This window comes from Sinocyclocheilus rhinocerous, unplaced genomic scaffold, assembly GCF_001515625.1.
Source record: "Sinocyclocheilus rhinocerous isolate Xijiao unplaced genomic scaffold, SAMN03320098_v1.1 scaffold682, whole genome shotgun sequence".
In the NCBI taxonomy this organism is placed as follows: domain Eukaryota; kingdom Metazoa; phylum Chordata; class Actinopteri; order Cypriniformes; family Cyprinidae; genus Sinocyclocheilus; species Sinocyclocheilus rhinocerous.
In genome coordinates, this window is record NW_015642528.1 from 1,285,513 (window position 1) to 1,299,226 (window position 13,714).

The 13,714-nt window shown below is 36.1% G+C and overlaps 2 protein-coding genes across 4 annotated transcripts in view; both read right to left on the minus strand.

Annotated features, from left to right (window-relative positions):
- Positions 1–8,952, minus strand: part of LOC107756114 (nuclear factor related to kappa-B-binding protein-like) — a 27,358-nt gene extending 18,406 nt beyond the window's left edge. The window contains exons 1-18 of one of the 3 annotated variants that reach the window (XM_016573118.1): positions 8,876–8,952; positions 8,180–8,340; positions 7,876–8,077; positions 7,631–7,758; positions 6,805–6,976; positions 5,667–5,771; positions 5,526–5,599; positions 4,634–4,718; positions 4,357–4,531; positions 4,155–4,266; positions 3,073–3,199; positions 2,868–2,945; positions 2,037–2,116; positions 1,875–1,921; positions 1,677–1,737; positions 1,366–1,540; positions 880–986; positions 675–798 (exon numbers count right to left, since the gene is read on the minus strand). In XM_016573118.1, coding sequence (XP_016428604.1) covers positions 675–798; positions 880–986; positions 1,366–1,540; positions 1,677–1,737; positions 1,875–1,921; positions 2,037–2,116; positions 2,868–2,945; positions 3,073–3,199; positions 4,155–4,266; positions 4,357–4,531; positions 4,634–4,718; positions 5,526–5,599; positions 5,667–5,771; positions 6,805–6,976; positions 7,631–7,758; positions 7,876–8,077; positions 8,180–8,305 — 1,978 coding nt within the window. In that variant the 5' untranslated portion in view covers positions 8,306–8,340; positions 8,876–8,952. Of the gene's footprint in view, positions 1–674; positions 799–879; positions 987–1,365; positions 1,541–1,676; positions 1,738–1,874; positions 1,922–2,036; positions 2,117–2,867; positions 2,946–3,072; positions 3,200–4,154; positions 4,267–4,356; positions 4,532–4,633; positions 4,719–5,525; positions 5,600–5,666; positions 5,781–6,804; positions 6,977–7,630; positions 7,759–7,875; positions 8,078–8,179; positions 8,341–8,875 lie in introns of all 3 variants that reach the window. The other 2 variants (XM_016573116.1, XM_016573117.1) reach the window with 2 other exon arrangements.
- Positions 8,953–10,228: 1,276 nt separating this feature from the next.
- Positions 10,229–13,714, minus strand: part of LOC107756066 (complement factor B-like) — a 7,037-nt gene continuing 3,551 nt past the window's right edge. The window contains exons 10-15 of the mRNA XM_016573039.1: positions 12,587–12,674; positions 12,276–12,413; positions 11,879–12,062; positions 11,533–11,804; positions 10,623–10,759; positions 10,229–10,526 (exon numbers count right to left, since the gene is read on the minus strand). Of these exons, the coding sequence (XP_016428525.1) occupies positions 10,365–10,526; positions 10,623–10,759; positions 11,533–11,804; positions 11,879–12,062; positions 12,276–12,413; positions 12,587–12,674 (981 nt within the window). The 3' untranslated portion in view covers positions 10,229–10,364. The remainder of the gene's footprint in view (positions 10,527–10,622; positions 10,760–11,532; positions 11,805–11,878; positions 12,063–12,275; positions 12,414–12,586; positions 12,675–13,714) is intronic.

Genomic DNA, 13,714 nt, shown 5'->3' on the forward strand with positions numbered 1-13,714 from the left:
CAAAAGCTTTTTATTTCAGATAAATGCTGATCTTTGGATATTTCTATTCATCAAAGAATCCTGTAAAAAAAATGTACTCAACTGTTTTTAAAACATTAAAAAGCTTACTGTTCAAAAACGTTTGACTGGTAGTGTAGGCTGATTATTCTTATAGATTGAAACAAATGGGCTTTAGCCAGAAAAAAAGGGTATGAAAAGTGCTCGGAGTTGCTGCAGAAAAAAACAACAAAAAAAACAACAAAAACATGTTGCTGGAGATGGGCTTATTGAAAATGCAAACTGATTGTCTGCCAGCAGGAGGCGCTTTTAGAGTGATAAAACTAGCGGTTTCTCCAGTAACGGCTGTAATCAAAGCAGCTCCGCTCATGAATGCTTCTTTATCAGATAAAATGAAAATGCCATCGAAACTTTTCTGAAGACAGTCGGTTCCCTTCAGAGATACATTCATATAAAACACCCGCGACGTGTTTTGATTTTGAAACGTGCAGTGCTCATGTTTATTCAATGAAGTCAAACGCCACAAATAAATCAATGTATGGGAAACACTGGTAATGTATATCGTAATATCGGAAATGTGTTTAAAAATCATATCACCGTTATTGAAAAAAATTATATCGCGATACATATTGATATTGAATTATTGTCCAGCCCTATTACCAGCCAGGGTTGCTCACCAAACTCCTCCTGGCTCCGGTCCCTGTGGAGGTAGATCCACAGCTTGCGGCCGATGTCGTATTTCACACAAGGGTCTTTTTCGTAGTGCAGGCGATCGAGGGCACCGCTCACCACCGTGTTTACCTAAAAATGGACAAAATGCGTAAGTGTTACAACGACTAATGTGTTATAATAGTAAATACGGCAGCATAAAACATGTCTGACCTGAGCGCTGGTGACATCGGGGGCTAAGAACTGGGAGTCCTTGAGTAATTCACAAATCTCAGCTCTAGTACCTTCTCCGTTAGGAAGCCTGGCAGCAGCATCTCGCACTGTTTTTGCAAAAAGAAAACTGCCTTTTATTTTTCTTTACTGAACCTCAATTCAAGACCATTCAAATCTGATTTTCCCTTCTGAGAATCCCTTCAGTATTTACATGGTTCATGTCATTCCAAACCCATTTGAGCTTCTTTCTACTGACCGTTCTTGTCATAATAATTAGAGAAATGGGTTTGGAATGACATTGACATGACTTTTTTGGGTGAACTATCCCTGATAACTAATTATTTTGAGGAACTAACACCAGAAATTGGGAAGAAAAAAGGATCTTAATAAATAACGGATTGTATTGACATGGTTTAATAAACCATGTCAGTACAACACATCCCTAACAGAACTGCAAAAAGAAAAAAAAGAGGACCCAGTGGTTACCAAGAGATAGTATGGTGACATAAGCTGGTCTGTCAGAGCGCAGTAAAGAATGCTCTCGGGCTTTATTGAGCGATGTCTCCTTGTCAAAAACTCCCTTGACTGGTCCCACCACAGACTCAAAGCCGTGCATTCGGTAAGTGAAGGCTTTATGCGGCTGATCATAACGCTGCTGCTCCTAAAAACACAAACACTTCAGTGACTGAAAGAATAATAACAGACTACATTCCACAAGCGGTGCAACAATGTAAAAAATATGCGTTTGACAGGGTAAGGTAGGGTAGGTTTAGGGTAGGTGAGACCCAAGCACTAACCTGCTCTTGAAAAACATGCCTTTCCTCTCCTGTACTAGGCCTCACCACATAATCAGTCCACCTAATAAAGAATAGGAAAAAACAGCATGAAATGCCATGCCTGTGTGCACCAGTCGCAACTAAAAAGACAAAGGAGTTGTTGTTCGATTATGACACTTATGGTTAAGTAAACACACTGTAATCCACTGTCAAACTCACACTCTGGGTGTTGGCAGAGTGAGCTCTGCGGTCTCCTCTCCCTCTTGCTGTAAAACAAACATAGAATCAGAAATCGGCGAGTATGCCATTACATCTTTGTGAAAAAGCTTAGCTTTTAGATGTTTAGATGTTTAGATGAAAAAGCTATTAGATGTTTACTACCTTGACAATCACATGATCCTTTGACTCCAGCCATAACTGGCACAGGGCACTTAGATCTTTGTCTGCCTCATGACTTGGACCTGTAAATGTCAGTGTAAAGAAATGCACACTACTGATGGTTTTGATATACATGAATGAACCAAAGCATGAAATGTATGAATTTACACATGATCTAAAAACCCCTTCATCTGAAAGACACCAATTTAAAAATTAGTTTTGTAGTCAAATATAAATTGAATGCTTTTACAAAAGTAATATTCTAACCATTTTTTCAAAGACAACTGGAGTGTACTGTTCACTAAGACTTTTTAAATTACTTTTATTCTGCAAGAATTCATTAGTCACTTCTGATTAATTTTATGAATTCTTGATTATTAAAAGTAATTTAAAAAGTCTTACAGAATAGTTGTGCACACTGCAGTTCTCATTGAAAAATGATTAGAATATTACTTTTGTAAAAGCATTCAATTTATATTTGTCCACAAAATTATTCTGAAAAAAAACTGTTTCCACAAAGATATTAAGCAGCATGATTGTTTTCAACATCATTGATAATCAAAAAAGTTTCTTGAGCACCAAATCAGTATATCAGAATGATTTTAATTATGAATGATTTTAAAATATATTCAAATGGAAAACCGTTATTTGAAATTCTCATAATATTTCACAATATTACTATTTTTATTGCATTTTTTAATCAAATAAATTAACATTCCAAGCTCAAACTTTTGAATGGTAGTGTATTATGCAACCTTATACATTTAAACAGCCTATGTTTCCATTTAATAACAGCAAAATACAAGCAGAGGAAAATAGGGGAGAGCATCGTACCTATCCATTTCCATTGCTGGGAAAGTTCATTGAACTCCACAAAAGGTACGAAGCCAGTAGGCAGAGCCATTACACCAGCTGACAGGAAACAGAGACATCAAGCATAAGCCTAAATATCAACATGCATCATTCAAAATATAAATAAAAAATGACAGCTTCAGGAATTTTTCATTAAAAAAAAAAAAAATTAACAATTCAGGTATACCTTTGCTTTCTCCAGCGAGAAACTGTAGAGCAGAAACTACCAACTCTGACCAGCAGGGGGCCATAGAGAACCAGGGGTTGAGTGTGCTGGCTGGAGATGACTGCCACTGTTGGACCTTCTCCTCCACCTGAGAGCAACAGTAAAAGGGACAACCACAATAATTGTTTCATGTTTAGGATGAGCAGCAAGGTCAGTGAAATACTATTAAACTCCCTTCAGCTATTTCTGAAAACATGATATTTCAGATTTTAAGTTTGGACACTGAATGTATATTTCTCATGATTACAAAAACATTTGGTCTAAAGGAAATGCTGAAATTAGTTTAGAAATTTAAATTATGCCTATGTATTCATTTATTTACAACTTTTAAATGATTTTTAAATAAGTTGGACATTGGTAATAAAGGAAAAGAGGGCAAAAACTGGCCAAAATACATGGTAAGTCCTTCAAAATTGTTTAAGCATCCCAGGATGCATCCCATGAAGAAGACTGTGCAGAGCAAAAGCATGATGAATTTAATGTATAGCAATTTTTAATTGTTTAATGCAACTTAATGCATCCTTTGCAGAATAGAAAGAATATTGATTTACCCCTCCCAACACCCCCCAAAAAAACTCTCACTACTGAAATCTTACTTTGTATTAAACTTAAACAGTAATGTATCTGTATATTTTTTATATTGCATATTACCTATTCTTGCATGTGTTATTTAATTATTCTGACTTAAATATTCAACAAAATGGGGAAAATTGTAATGATAAAGAATAAATGTTAACACTTTATTTTAAGATCCGATTCTTACTATTAACTAGCATGCATATTATTAGCCTATTGACTGTTTATTAGGACTTATAAAGCACATATTAACACTTTCCTATTAATCCTACCCCATACCTAAACTTAACAACTACCTTAATAACTATTAATAAGCAGCAAATTAGGAGTTTATTAAGGCAAAAGTTGCAGTTAATAGTTAGTTGATAGTGATAATTGGTCCCCAAACTAAAGTGTGATGGAATAGGTAAATGTGTCTAATCCTTTGACCAATACTGTATATATGTATACAAAGGTGCTACATGTACCGTTGAAGATGTTGCTAGACTTTCAAGTCTGAGGATGTCCTCAAGCAAATGAAAAAAGCTCATAGCTATCTCTTCCACTGTGTCAGGGCTCGTCTGGGACTCATCTATGGGCCTTTTGTACAAAAGTAAAACGGATAAGTGTGAGATATTTAAATGCTGAGAGTTGTGAACAAAGTATCTTATGTACAGTAGAAAGACCTACTCTTCTTTAACACTTTGTGGAGGAGCAGTGGGGACATCAGCAAGACCTGAGTTCACGGAAGTGGCAGACATCTGAACATCGCAGACCTCCTCCGATTCCATTTTTATAGGCCGCATCTTTTTCTTCCTTCTCTCTTCCTTTATCTTCTTCTTAGGTAAAGCCAGGTCAAATACATCTATGGGTCAAAAGCACAGACACTGAGCACATAGATTTCCACCTGCTGCGATAATTCATGCATCTCATATTTAAGAGAAGCAAATGAACGCATCATTCTCACTTGTAACTGATCCTTTTTTGCCGATGTTGACTCGGGTCATGATATCACCAAGATGGAGGTCAGAGGTCATCAGGTCAGGGTGATCCTAAAAATGACATCATTACTTATTTATATCTGGTCTTATAGTGCTATGTTTTTCAATCTTTTAGATGCCACAGACCCCCAAACATAATCACCCTCATGGGAGGGACCCCCCATCCCAAAATTTAAAAGGCAGCTATATATTTTCATGTACCTAGTAATAATTTTATACTGTGAACATATGCGTGTGTGAATACTGTTAATGTATGTGTGTGTACTGGTATTTACTAGGTTATGACAACCAAATGTCCCCACAAGTACAGTAATAAATACCTGTAAATTTTGACCCTGTGTGTGTGTAATTTGTAAATATTTAGTTCCTATTATGTTACATCACATTTTCTACTCACTACAGTACTGTAAGAAATATTATTTGTTCAAATTATTATTCATGTATTTAGTTATTTTATTCTTTTTTTATTATTTAATTGTAATTTTTTTTACACTATTTTTCTATAAAATCTTTCACGGATCCCCTTGCACTCCCTTGTGAGCACCAGGAGGTCCCCGGAGCCCAGTTTGAAAACCACTGTCCTAGTGCACAATGTAATTTTGGGCTTGATGTCCGATTAAAACATGCTGTATCTTTAAGTACTTAAATTTTCCCCGTTAAAAACGACCATTTATTGTAAATAAGATGCAAAAATGGCTTGTTCTGCACTTTTGAAACTTGGTGACATCACAGAGTTTCTTAAAGGTGCAGCAGGAATAAAACTAACTAAAAATGACAAAACTTTATAACTGGACATCAAGTGGAAAAATGAATATAAAGAATACAGTAATAAAACAGTGACCCCTTTAGGCAACTTACTGGCTGTCGTTTTCTTTTCTCTCTGTGTCTGTGCAGCATGGCTCTTAGCTCCTTCTCACCCAGCTCAGGCTTGTCTACATGGAAAATCATATTTAGCTTCTTATAACTTCATATAGCGTTAAAGCTAAAGCTTTAACTGACCTCTGGTTTTCATGTCCTGAGTAGAAAGGCTGGGTAGCACCCTGAGAGAGACAGTTGGAGTTGGGGAGGAAGGCGACTGAGGAACAGGCAACCAAGAGGCTGTATCTGCTTGATCTGCATGAACACATGATCATCATATCAATTATCATTACAATAAAGAATAATGGTGCTGAAAAAGATGTTTTCACACTGCATCACACTAGGGCTGTGCGATATGGACAAAAAAAACCTATCGCGAATTCTTTGATAAATTTTGCGATTTCGATTTTAATCACGATTTTGACACACAGACATGCTTTACAGTCATTAATGCATTCAGTGTGAATTTGAAACATATTTCCCAAAGAAAACCAATTAGAGATTTATCAAAAAGCTGTAACATGTCTCATGTGTATGCGGTGCAGAAGCAGCACGGACTCATTTTGCTTTCACCCAGGACGCGTTTGCAGACCGCTCCTGATGTTTGTGGCTGTTTACCACAAACACAACATTTATCCATTATTTTGATTTCAAATCCAAACGCTGTTTCTGAAAATGCTTTTTCAGCATTGTGATTCTCTTTTATCACAGTACAGTAATACAATCTTTCATAGACATATTCACGTTTAAACTCAATAAATATAACTTTGTTTAACTACCACCACGAGTGCCATCTATTATTGCCTTGTTTATCCAAAAAGCCATGTGTTGACTGTGAAACAGTAGACTTGAATTATATGCATTTATGGTGTAATTACTAAATTTCTGTGTCAATCCATGTTCATTTTTACCGCGAATAATGCGCTGTCACTTTAATTCAGCGCGTGCAGCACAGCAGAAATGACTGTGAGCTCCTGGAGCGCACTGCCCGACCGCAATCGCGTGCAGTGTGAACGCTCTGATCCGTTAACATGGGTGCGGAAAAAATACGCACCACAGACGGAGTGTGTGAACCTGGCGTTACGTTTGTATGCCCGCCCGGTCTGTTCTGTTCTCGTGCTCCATTTAGGCGCACTGCATTCTGATTGGTTCGGCTAGCATACTGCGGGAGGTCGGGGGCGCGGAAAATCGTGCTATAAAGTGATTTAGAAATCGCACAAGCTCAAATCGCGATTTTATGGCGATTTCGATTAATCGCACAGCCCTACATCACACTCACCATCTTCATCAGATGACACATTACTGTCCCCACACTCTGTTTTCACATCCTTCAGTATGTGACCCACTCGACATCTCACCCTCTGCTCCAGCATCTCTTTATGAGAGGGGGCAGGGTACCGCCGTTTTACCGCAAGCTCAGGTCCACTGCGGACCGCCAAATCCAGCAACTCCTGCATTACAAGAGAAACCACATGCATTCAATAGTAGATTACATAGAGTTGCACCAGCTACTCGATTATATTTCCAAAGTTTGTGGTAGGTAAGATTTTTTGAAGTTTTTTAAAAGTTTTTAATGCTTATCCAGACTGCATTTATTTGATCAAAACATGGTAAAAAAGTAATATTGTGAAATATTATTGTAATTTAAAATAACTGTTTTCTATTTAATATATTGTAAAATGCAATTCATGCCAAAGCTGAATTTCCAGCAGCCATTAATCCAGTCTTCAGTGTCACATGATCCTTCAGAAATCATTCTAATGTGCATTTCTTAATATTTTCAATGTTGAAAACAGTTGTGATGCTTAATATTTTTGAGGATATCATGATACATTGTTTCAGGATTCTTTGATGAATAGATTTAAAAGAACAGTATTTAACTAGTATTTAGTATTTCATTTTCATATAAATGTTTTGTAACATTCATTAATCATTTTTGATCAATTTAATGCATCCTTGCTGAACAGACGTATTACATTTTTTCAAAACAGAAAAAATCTTACTGACTTCAAACTTTTAAACAGCAGTGTATATGGAAAGATAAACATTGACCATGTTACAGAAACTGAATTAGCTTTTCTGTGAAGTCTGTGATTTCTTTGTACCTTTCTAGAAACCAGGATCTGCTTGAGTAATTTGTGGTAGTACTGCTGAAGGGAGTAGATGTGTCTTTTTTTCTGCGATTTAGCACAAAGTTGTCTGTACTTGACCACCTCTGGGTTAAAGTAACCATCTAAGGAAAGATGAACAAACTAATATGCATGAAATTGTATTCTGAATTGTATTTTAGTGAAGTTAAAGTTGTATTTTAAAATACAAGGGTTGAAAAGAAAAAGAAAAAGAGAGTAACCTCTGAACAGCTTCTGGGCAATGTGCAAGGGGTTTCCGAAGAAGAAATTTTGGTTGTTAAAAAGGTCGCTGATGATGCTGTTCTGTTCTGAGATGTTATTATCGGAGAACTGAGGCAGGAGTTGACGTAGATGTGTCCGTTGAGCATCTGTGAGCACATCTGTCCATGTGCTCTCACTCATCACTGAGAAGAATATCTCTGGCTGCTCTTACGCAAAGACACAAATGCACACAAGATAAACGGATGGTTTAGTTTTTACTCTCATGTTTTCATAAAATAATAAATAAGAAGGCTACTAACTCACGTCCTCCAGCAAATCTTCAGGAACCCGAACTCTACGGGTTCCCAACATGCACTCTTCCATCACACGTCCATCCTGGTCCATTCCAGACTCCAGTGGGTCTGTTAACATGTGATCCAATGCATCCATCTTTACCTAACCCTTCACAGCAGCAAAAACGGTATCTGTGCGTTTACAAAATTAAATATTATCAACTGAGGAGGAAACAGGTCTAAAGACATATGAAAAGCAGTATTTTGTATTATTTTAGTAATTAACTCGCCTTTTAAAATATATAATTATTAAATTGCTGCATTTCACACAATTGTATTCAATATACCATTTGTGATAATTAAATAAATGACAACAAAATCAACATACATTCAAACTGTCAAGATACTTAACTTTAGCATGTTCGCTTGCGTATTACATTTTAAGAACAACACACCAGATGAATTTAAAATAGAAAAAAAAAAACGATGAAACCGCGTATTATTTCCCGCGACAACTGTATTGACAACTTGTAGGTATGTTTTTTATGACAAAAGACACATGTAATAACTATCTTTGATGTGTTGCTAATTCTGCTAACGTTACTAGCTAATACAACGAGCTAACCGTCCCGTTCAGCCTTTACATCTATTCTGATTAAATTAACCAAATGTATCGTTTTCGTTTATCTGTTTTACGTATATCAAGAAAATATTTAAAGCATCTTACCATGAATGTTGGTGGAAATTAGGAATGAATATGCTAGCTAGCTCCGCACAAGGGCGGTGGGAATAATAACATTGGTGCACATTTCCGGTCTGTCATCTGTAAAAGAATGATTTCTCAAAAATATTGCTACTACTACTGTGTACAGATTGAATAATTAAATAAAAACACACAAATGAACGAATAAAGACAAATCCATATATTCGTGCATAAATAAATATATAATTAAATGTGGAAGTGAATGAATAAATGAATAGTTGAGGAAATACGAAAATGTTAAAGAAATTCAAATATTTCTATTTTTCCTTTGTTGCACTACACTTAGCGGCAAAGATGCAGCATCACACATCACACGTTTTCATCCAAATTTTTTCGCCTTTGAAAATTCAAAATCATCATATTTTATAATAGCTTTATTATTTTATAATATGGTTTCATCCTCCATAAGAAAATACAAGTTTAGTTATGAATTTATTTTCCAATTTTAAATGCACAAATGCAAATATAATAATTGCAAGCCTTACATTACAGGTAATAGAAATGGACAGAAATAAGGCATTACATCGATATCATTGTACAATATATAAACAAAAATAAGATACTTTAGATAATTAAAATTATTCACTGATCTTTAGACATTTTCATTTTTGTGTTAACCTATTAACATGTTAAATTTGTTATATTTAAAATGTATTTGATGCAACTGTAATATTTGTCATAACTTTGTTAAAATGTAGCATCAAGCCCTGAATTCACAACATGAAAAATAAGCAAATACAAAGCAGATTAGAATTTCCCTTTTAATGTTTATCAAAGAATTTACCATATCAAGGCACATTATGGGAACGCCAATCCTCCAAGGAGGGCATTAACAAAAATAAAAATATAACATTTTAACTAAATCACAGATACACATAACAGTAAAACAAAAATTATGTAAACAAAATTGCAAAAATACAATCTAAAAAATTGCCAATTGTTTGAACAAAACATAAAAATGCTGACATTTTCATATTTCAAAATGTCAATGGATGTTATAATAAATCTAAGGAGTAAGAACACAAACTGTCACACACACACACACACACACACACTAAATATACTTAGTCTGCAACTAACATACAAAGTTTAGAAATTATATAATTTTATCAGCATACATTTCAAATTAAAAAAATGTTCAAGCAGGACCTTAACTGCCCAGAAAAAATGAAAACAATAAAATGATTTCCTATTACTTAGCACATAGACAAAACTCTTTAAGAGTGTAAATACATAGAGAAATAAATGAAGAAACTATGAAAGCTCATTATTATATTCATGGAAAATGAAAGTCAAAAAACAAAAAATTTAGTGGACATTTGGCCTGATTATAGGAATCTTTATGGCTTCTGAAATAAAACTCAATGAACATGAATGCCTTAATTATTTTCAATAACTCTCAATACAGGTTGATACTGTTTGCTTTAGTCCATTTCGTGTCACTGTTGTGACATTATACCCCTGTCATCTCCCTGATCCAGCTGCGGTATTCTGTGATGCGTGTGTAAACGCCGGGCCTGTTCCTGCGACCGCAGCCATCTCCCCAACTCACCACGCCAGCAAGAAACATGTGGCCACTGCTCTCAGTGGAAGTCATTGGACCACCTGAGTCACCCTGGCAGAGGAATGAGGAATAAATGTGCATTACTGACAAATGTAAGGCTATGACATGTATCTGAATGTGAAAAAAACAGAAGATCTTTCATTTCACCTGACAAGCATCTACGCCTCCACTCAATACACCTGCACAGATCATGCGTGGTGTTATCCCATCATCCATCAGCTTGTTGCACACAGTGTTGTTAATAATGCGCACCTCGGCCTTCTGCAACAATGATGCAATGGCATCTAAAGCAGCGAGAAGATATTTTCTTAGCTTACTAACACTTTTAGGCTCTTATTATGTCCTAATTTGTACTGAAATACATTCACTGCAAACCTGAGTTTTGAAGTGATTTTTCTTTCATTATCTGGTTTGGGCAAACAGAGCAGCTCATCATGTCTTATCATGCACTTACCAGACAACTTGACTAAATTTATGTTTCTCTAGAGGGTTTATGAATAAAGGTGCAAAAAACTGCTTTAGCCAGTCTGGCAGTCATGTTGGACTTATGTTTTTCGTTGAAATGCACTTTTAGGAATCAGTCATGATTGATTTATTCGCACCATGCATGCACCATGTCAAATAAAACTGCTTTTAATTTTCATCAGGCAATTGATACGATTGATTTTCATTTCATAATGAGTGTACAAATCCTGTAGAATTTCCCCAAAAATATTAAGCATCACTGCTGTTTTCAACATTGATAATAATCAGAAATGCTTCTTGAGCGCCAAATCAGCATATGTGAATGATTTCTGAAGGATCGTGTGACACTGAAGACTGGAAAAATGGCTGCTCAAAATTCAGCATTGCATCCCAGGAATAAATTACATTGTAAAATATATTAGAACAGAAAACAGTTATTTAAATAATAATATTTCACTTTATTCCTGCTTTTACTGTATTTTTGATCAAATAAATGCAGCCTTGATGAGCATAAGAAACTTCTTTCAAAAACATTTAAAATATCTACCGACTCCAAACTTTTGAATGGTAGTGTAGGTTATATTGTACTTACCACTTTTCTCTCTCTGTTTGCCCCAGCCAGTGATCCAGACAGATTTGCCTGCTGGGAAGTCATGTGTGGCTTCAGGTAAGCAGACGGGCCAGATGTTCTGGCTGAGAGTTACAGGGCTGTCCAACTCCATCAGCGCGATGTCATTGTCGTCGCTCAAGTGATCATACTGAGGGTGAGAAATGATGCGCTTCACGCGTTTTAGGGTGGACTTACTAGTCTCACCCTGGTTAAGTAGACCTAGATAGACTTCCCACTGGTCAGGCTGGGAATATCTAGCAAAAGAACAAACATTCAGTCAGGATCAGAGCAGGAGGGGAGGAGAGGGCCAAACAACATAAGAACTCACTTGAACTTTTCACTGTCCTGCACGCAGTGAGCAGCAGTGACCAGCCAGCGGTTACTGATAACAGACGCACCGCACACATGACCTTGTGTATTCATGTGGAGGCTGACCTGCCAGGGCCATTCTCCCTCACTCGAGTCCTTTCCACCGACAATACGACTGGACTTGTAGGGCTTCGTCCCGCATTCTACAGTAAATCAAACAGACATAGCCTAAATGAACATACTATTAATGGCACATTTTCATTGCATTAAACATATCTAGCTTTAAACATCAGAAATACATATAATACAGCAGTCTTGACAGTCTCGTCTCTATCCAACAATTCAAATTTTGGCATACTGTAATCTGCTGAATAGATATTAAAATTTCACATATGAGTGAATTATAGATACAGTACCAATCATTCTGTCAAATATCTTCTGCACCTCGTCCAAGTCTGGAAGCTTAAATACATGTTTTTCTTTGTCCCTGTGTGATGCTAAGCGATTTATATTTTCTATTTTTACGTCAACTCCAACTCCAAATACATAAAGTGCTGAAAAGAGAGTCGAGGACACATTCATATCAATTTAAAATCAATTATAAAGACTTATAATAAAGGCAAAATCAATATGTACAGTGATGATAATGCTGCTTGTGAATGAAAGTAACAAAGTCCAAACAATTTGATTTCAAATACAATTATGATTAATACAATTTATTGCTCACCGAGTTTCTCCTCTCGCTTTGGATCATGTTTGGTGACAAGCTGTTTATTTTGGTCCACTTTAGGTGCGGGATTCCCCCCCATGTTTGTCTTGCTTATCAAGTAAAAAGAGATCAATATACAGAAATTATTTGCTTCAAAAGTCTATTCAAAAAGACTATTTGCTCTGTTCTTATTTATAATACTATAATACTTGTAATACATTGGGCATTTCATGTATTCATTTATTAATTCTGACAAAGAACTTAAACTACTTAATGGCAAAATACCTAAGTACAGACACACACACACACGCTGGTTTCCATGTTTTATGGAGACCTTTCATACTTCATACTTTCATACATGCATACTTTATACTGTACAAACTGTATCTCCTTACTCTAACCCTACCCCTAAACCTACCCTTCACACTAAATTTTCTGCATTTTTCGATTTTTTAAAAACTTAATTCTGTATGATTTATAAGCTTGTTTCCTCATGGGGACCAAAAAAAAAAGACCACAAGGTCAAAATTTACTGGTATTACTATCATTGTGGGGACATTTGGTCCCCATAATGTACAGTCATGGCCCAAAGTTTTGGCAGTGACATAAATTTTGTGTTTTGCAACATTTGCTGCTTCAGTATTTGTAGATTATTTTTCCAAATGTTTCTATGGTATACTGAAAAACAGTGATAAGCATATCATACGTTTTAAAGGCTTTTATTGGCAAAAAAATAGAATGAGTCAATATTTACAGTGTTGACCCTTGTTCTTTATAACCTCTGCAATTTGCTCTGGCATGCTGGATATTAGCTTCTGGGTCAAATCCTGACTGATGGCGAACCATTCTTGCCTTATTATTTTCCTCGGAGTTGATCACAATTTGTGGGCTTCTGCTTGTCCACTCGCCTTTTGAGGACTGACCACAGGTTCTCTATGGGATTGAGATCCGGGGAGTTGCCTGGCCACGGATCCAAAATTTCAATGTAATGATCTTCGAGCCACTTCTTTATCACTCTTGCTTTGTGACATGGTGCTCCATCACGCTGGAAAATGCACGGATCATCACCAAACTGTTCATGGATCGTTGGAAGAAGTCGCTCTTGCAGGACGTTTTGATACCATTCTTTATTCATGGCAGTGTTTT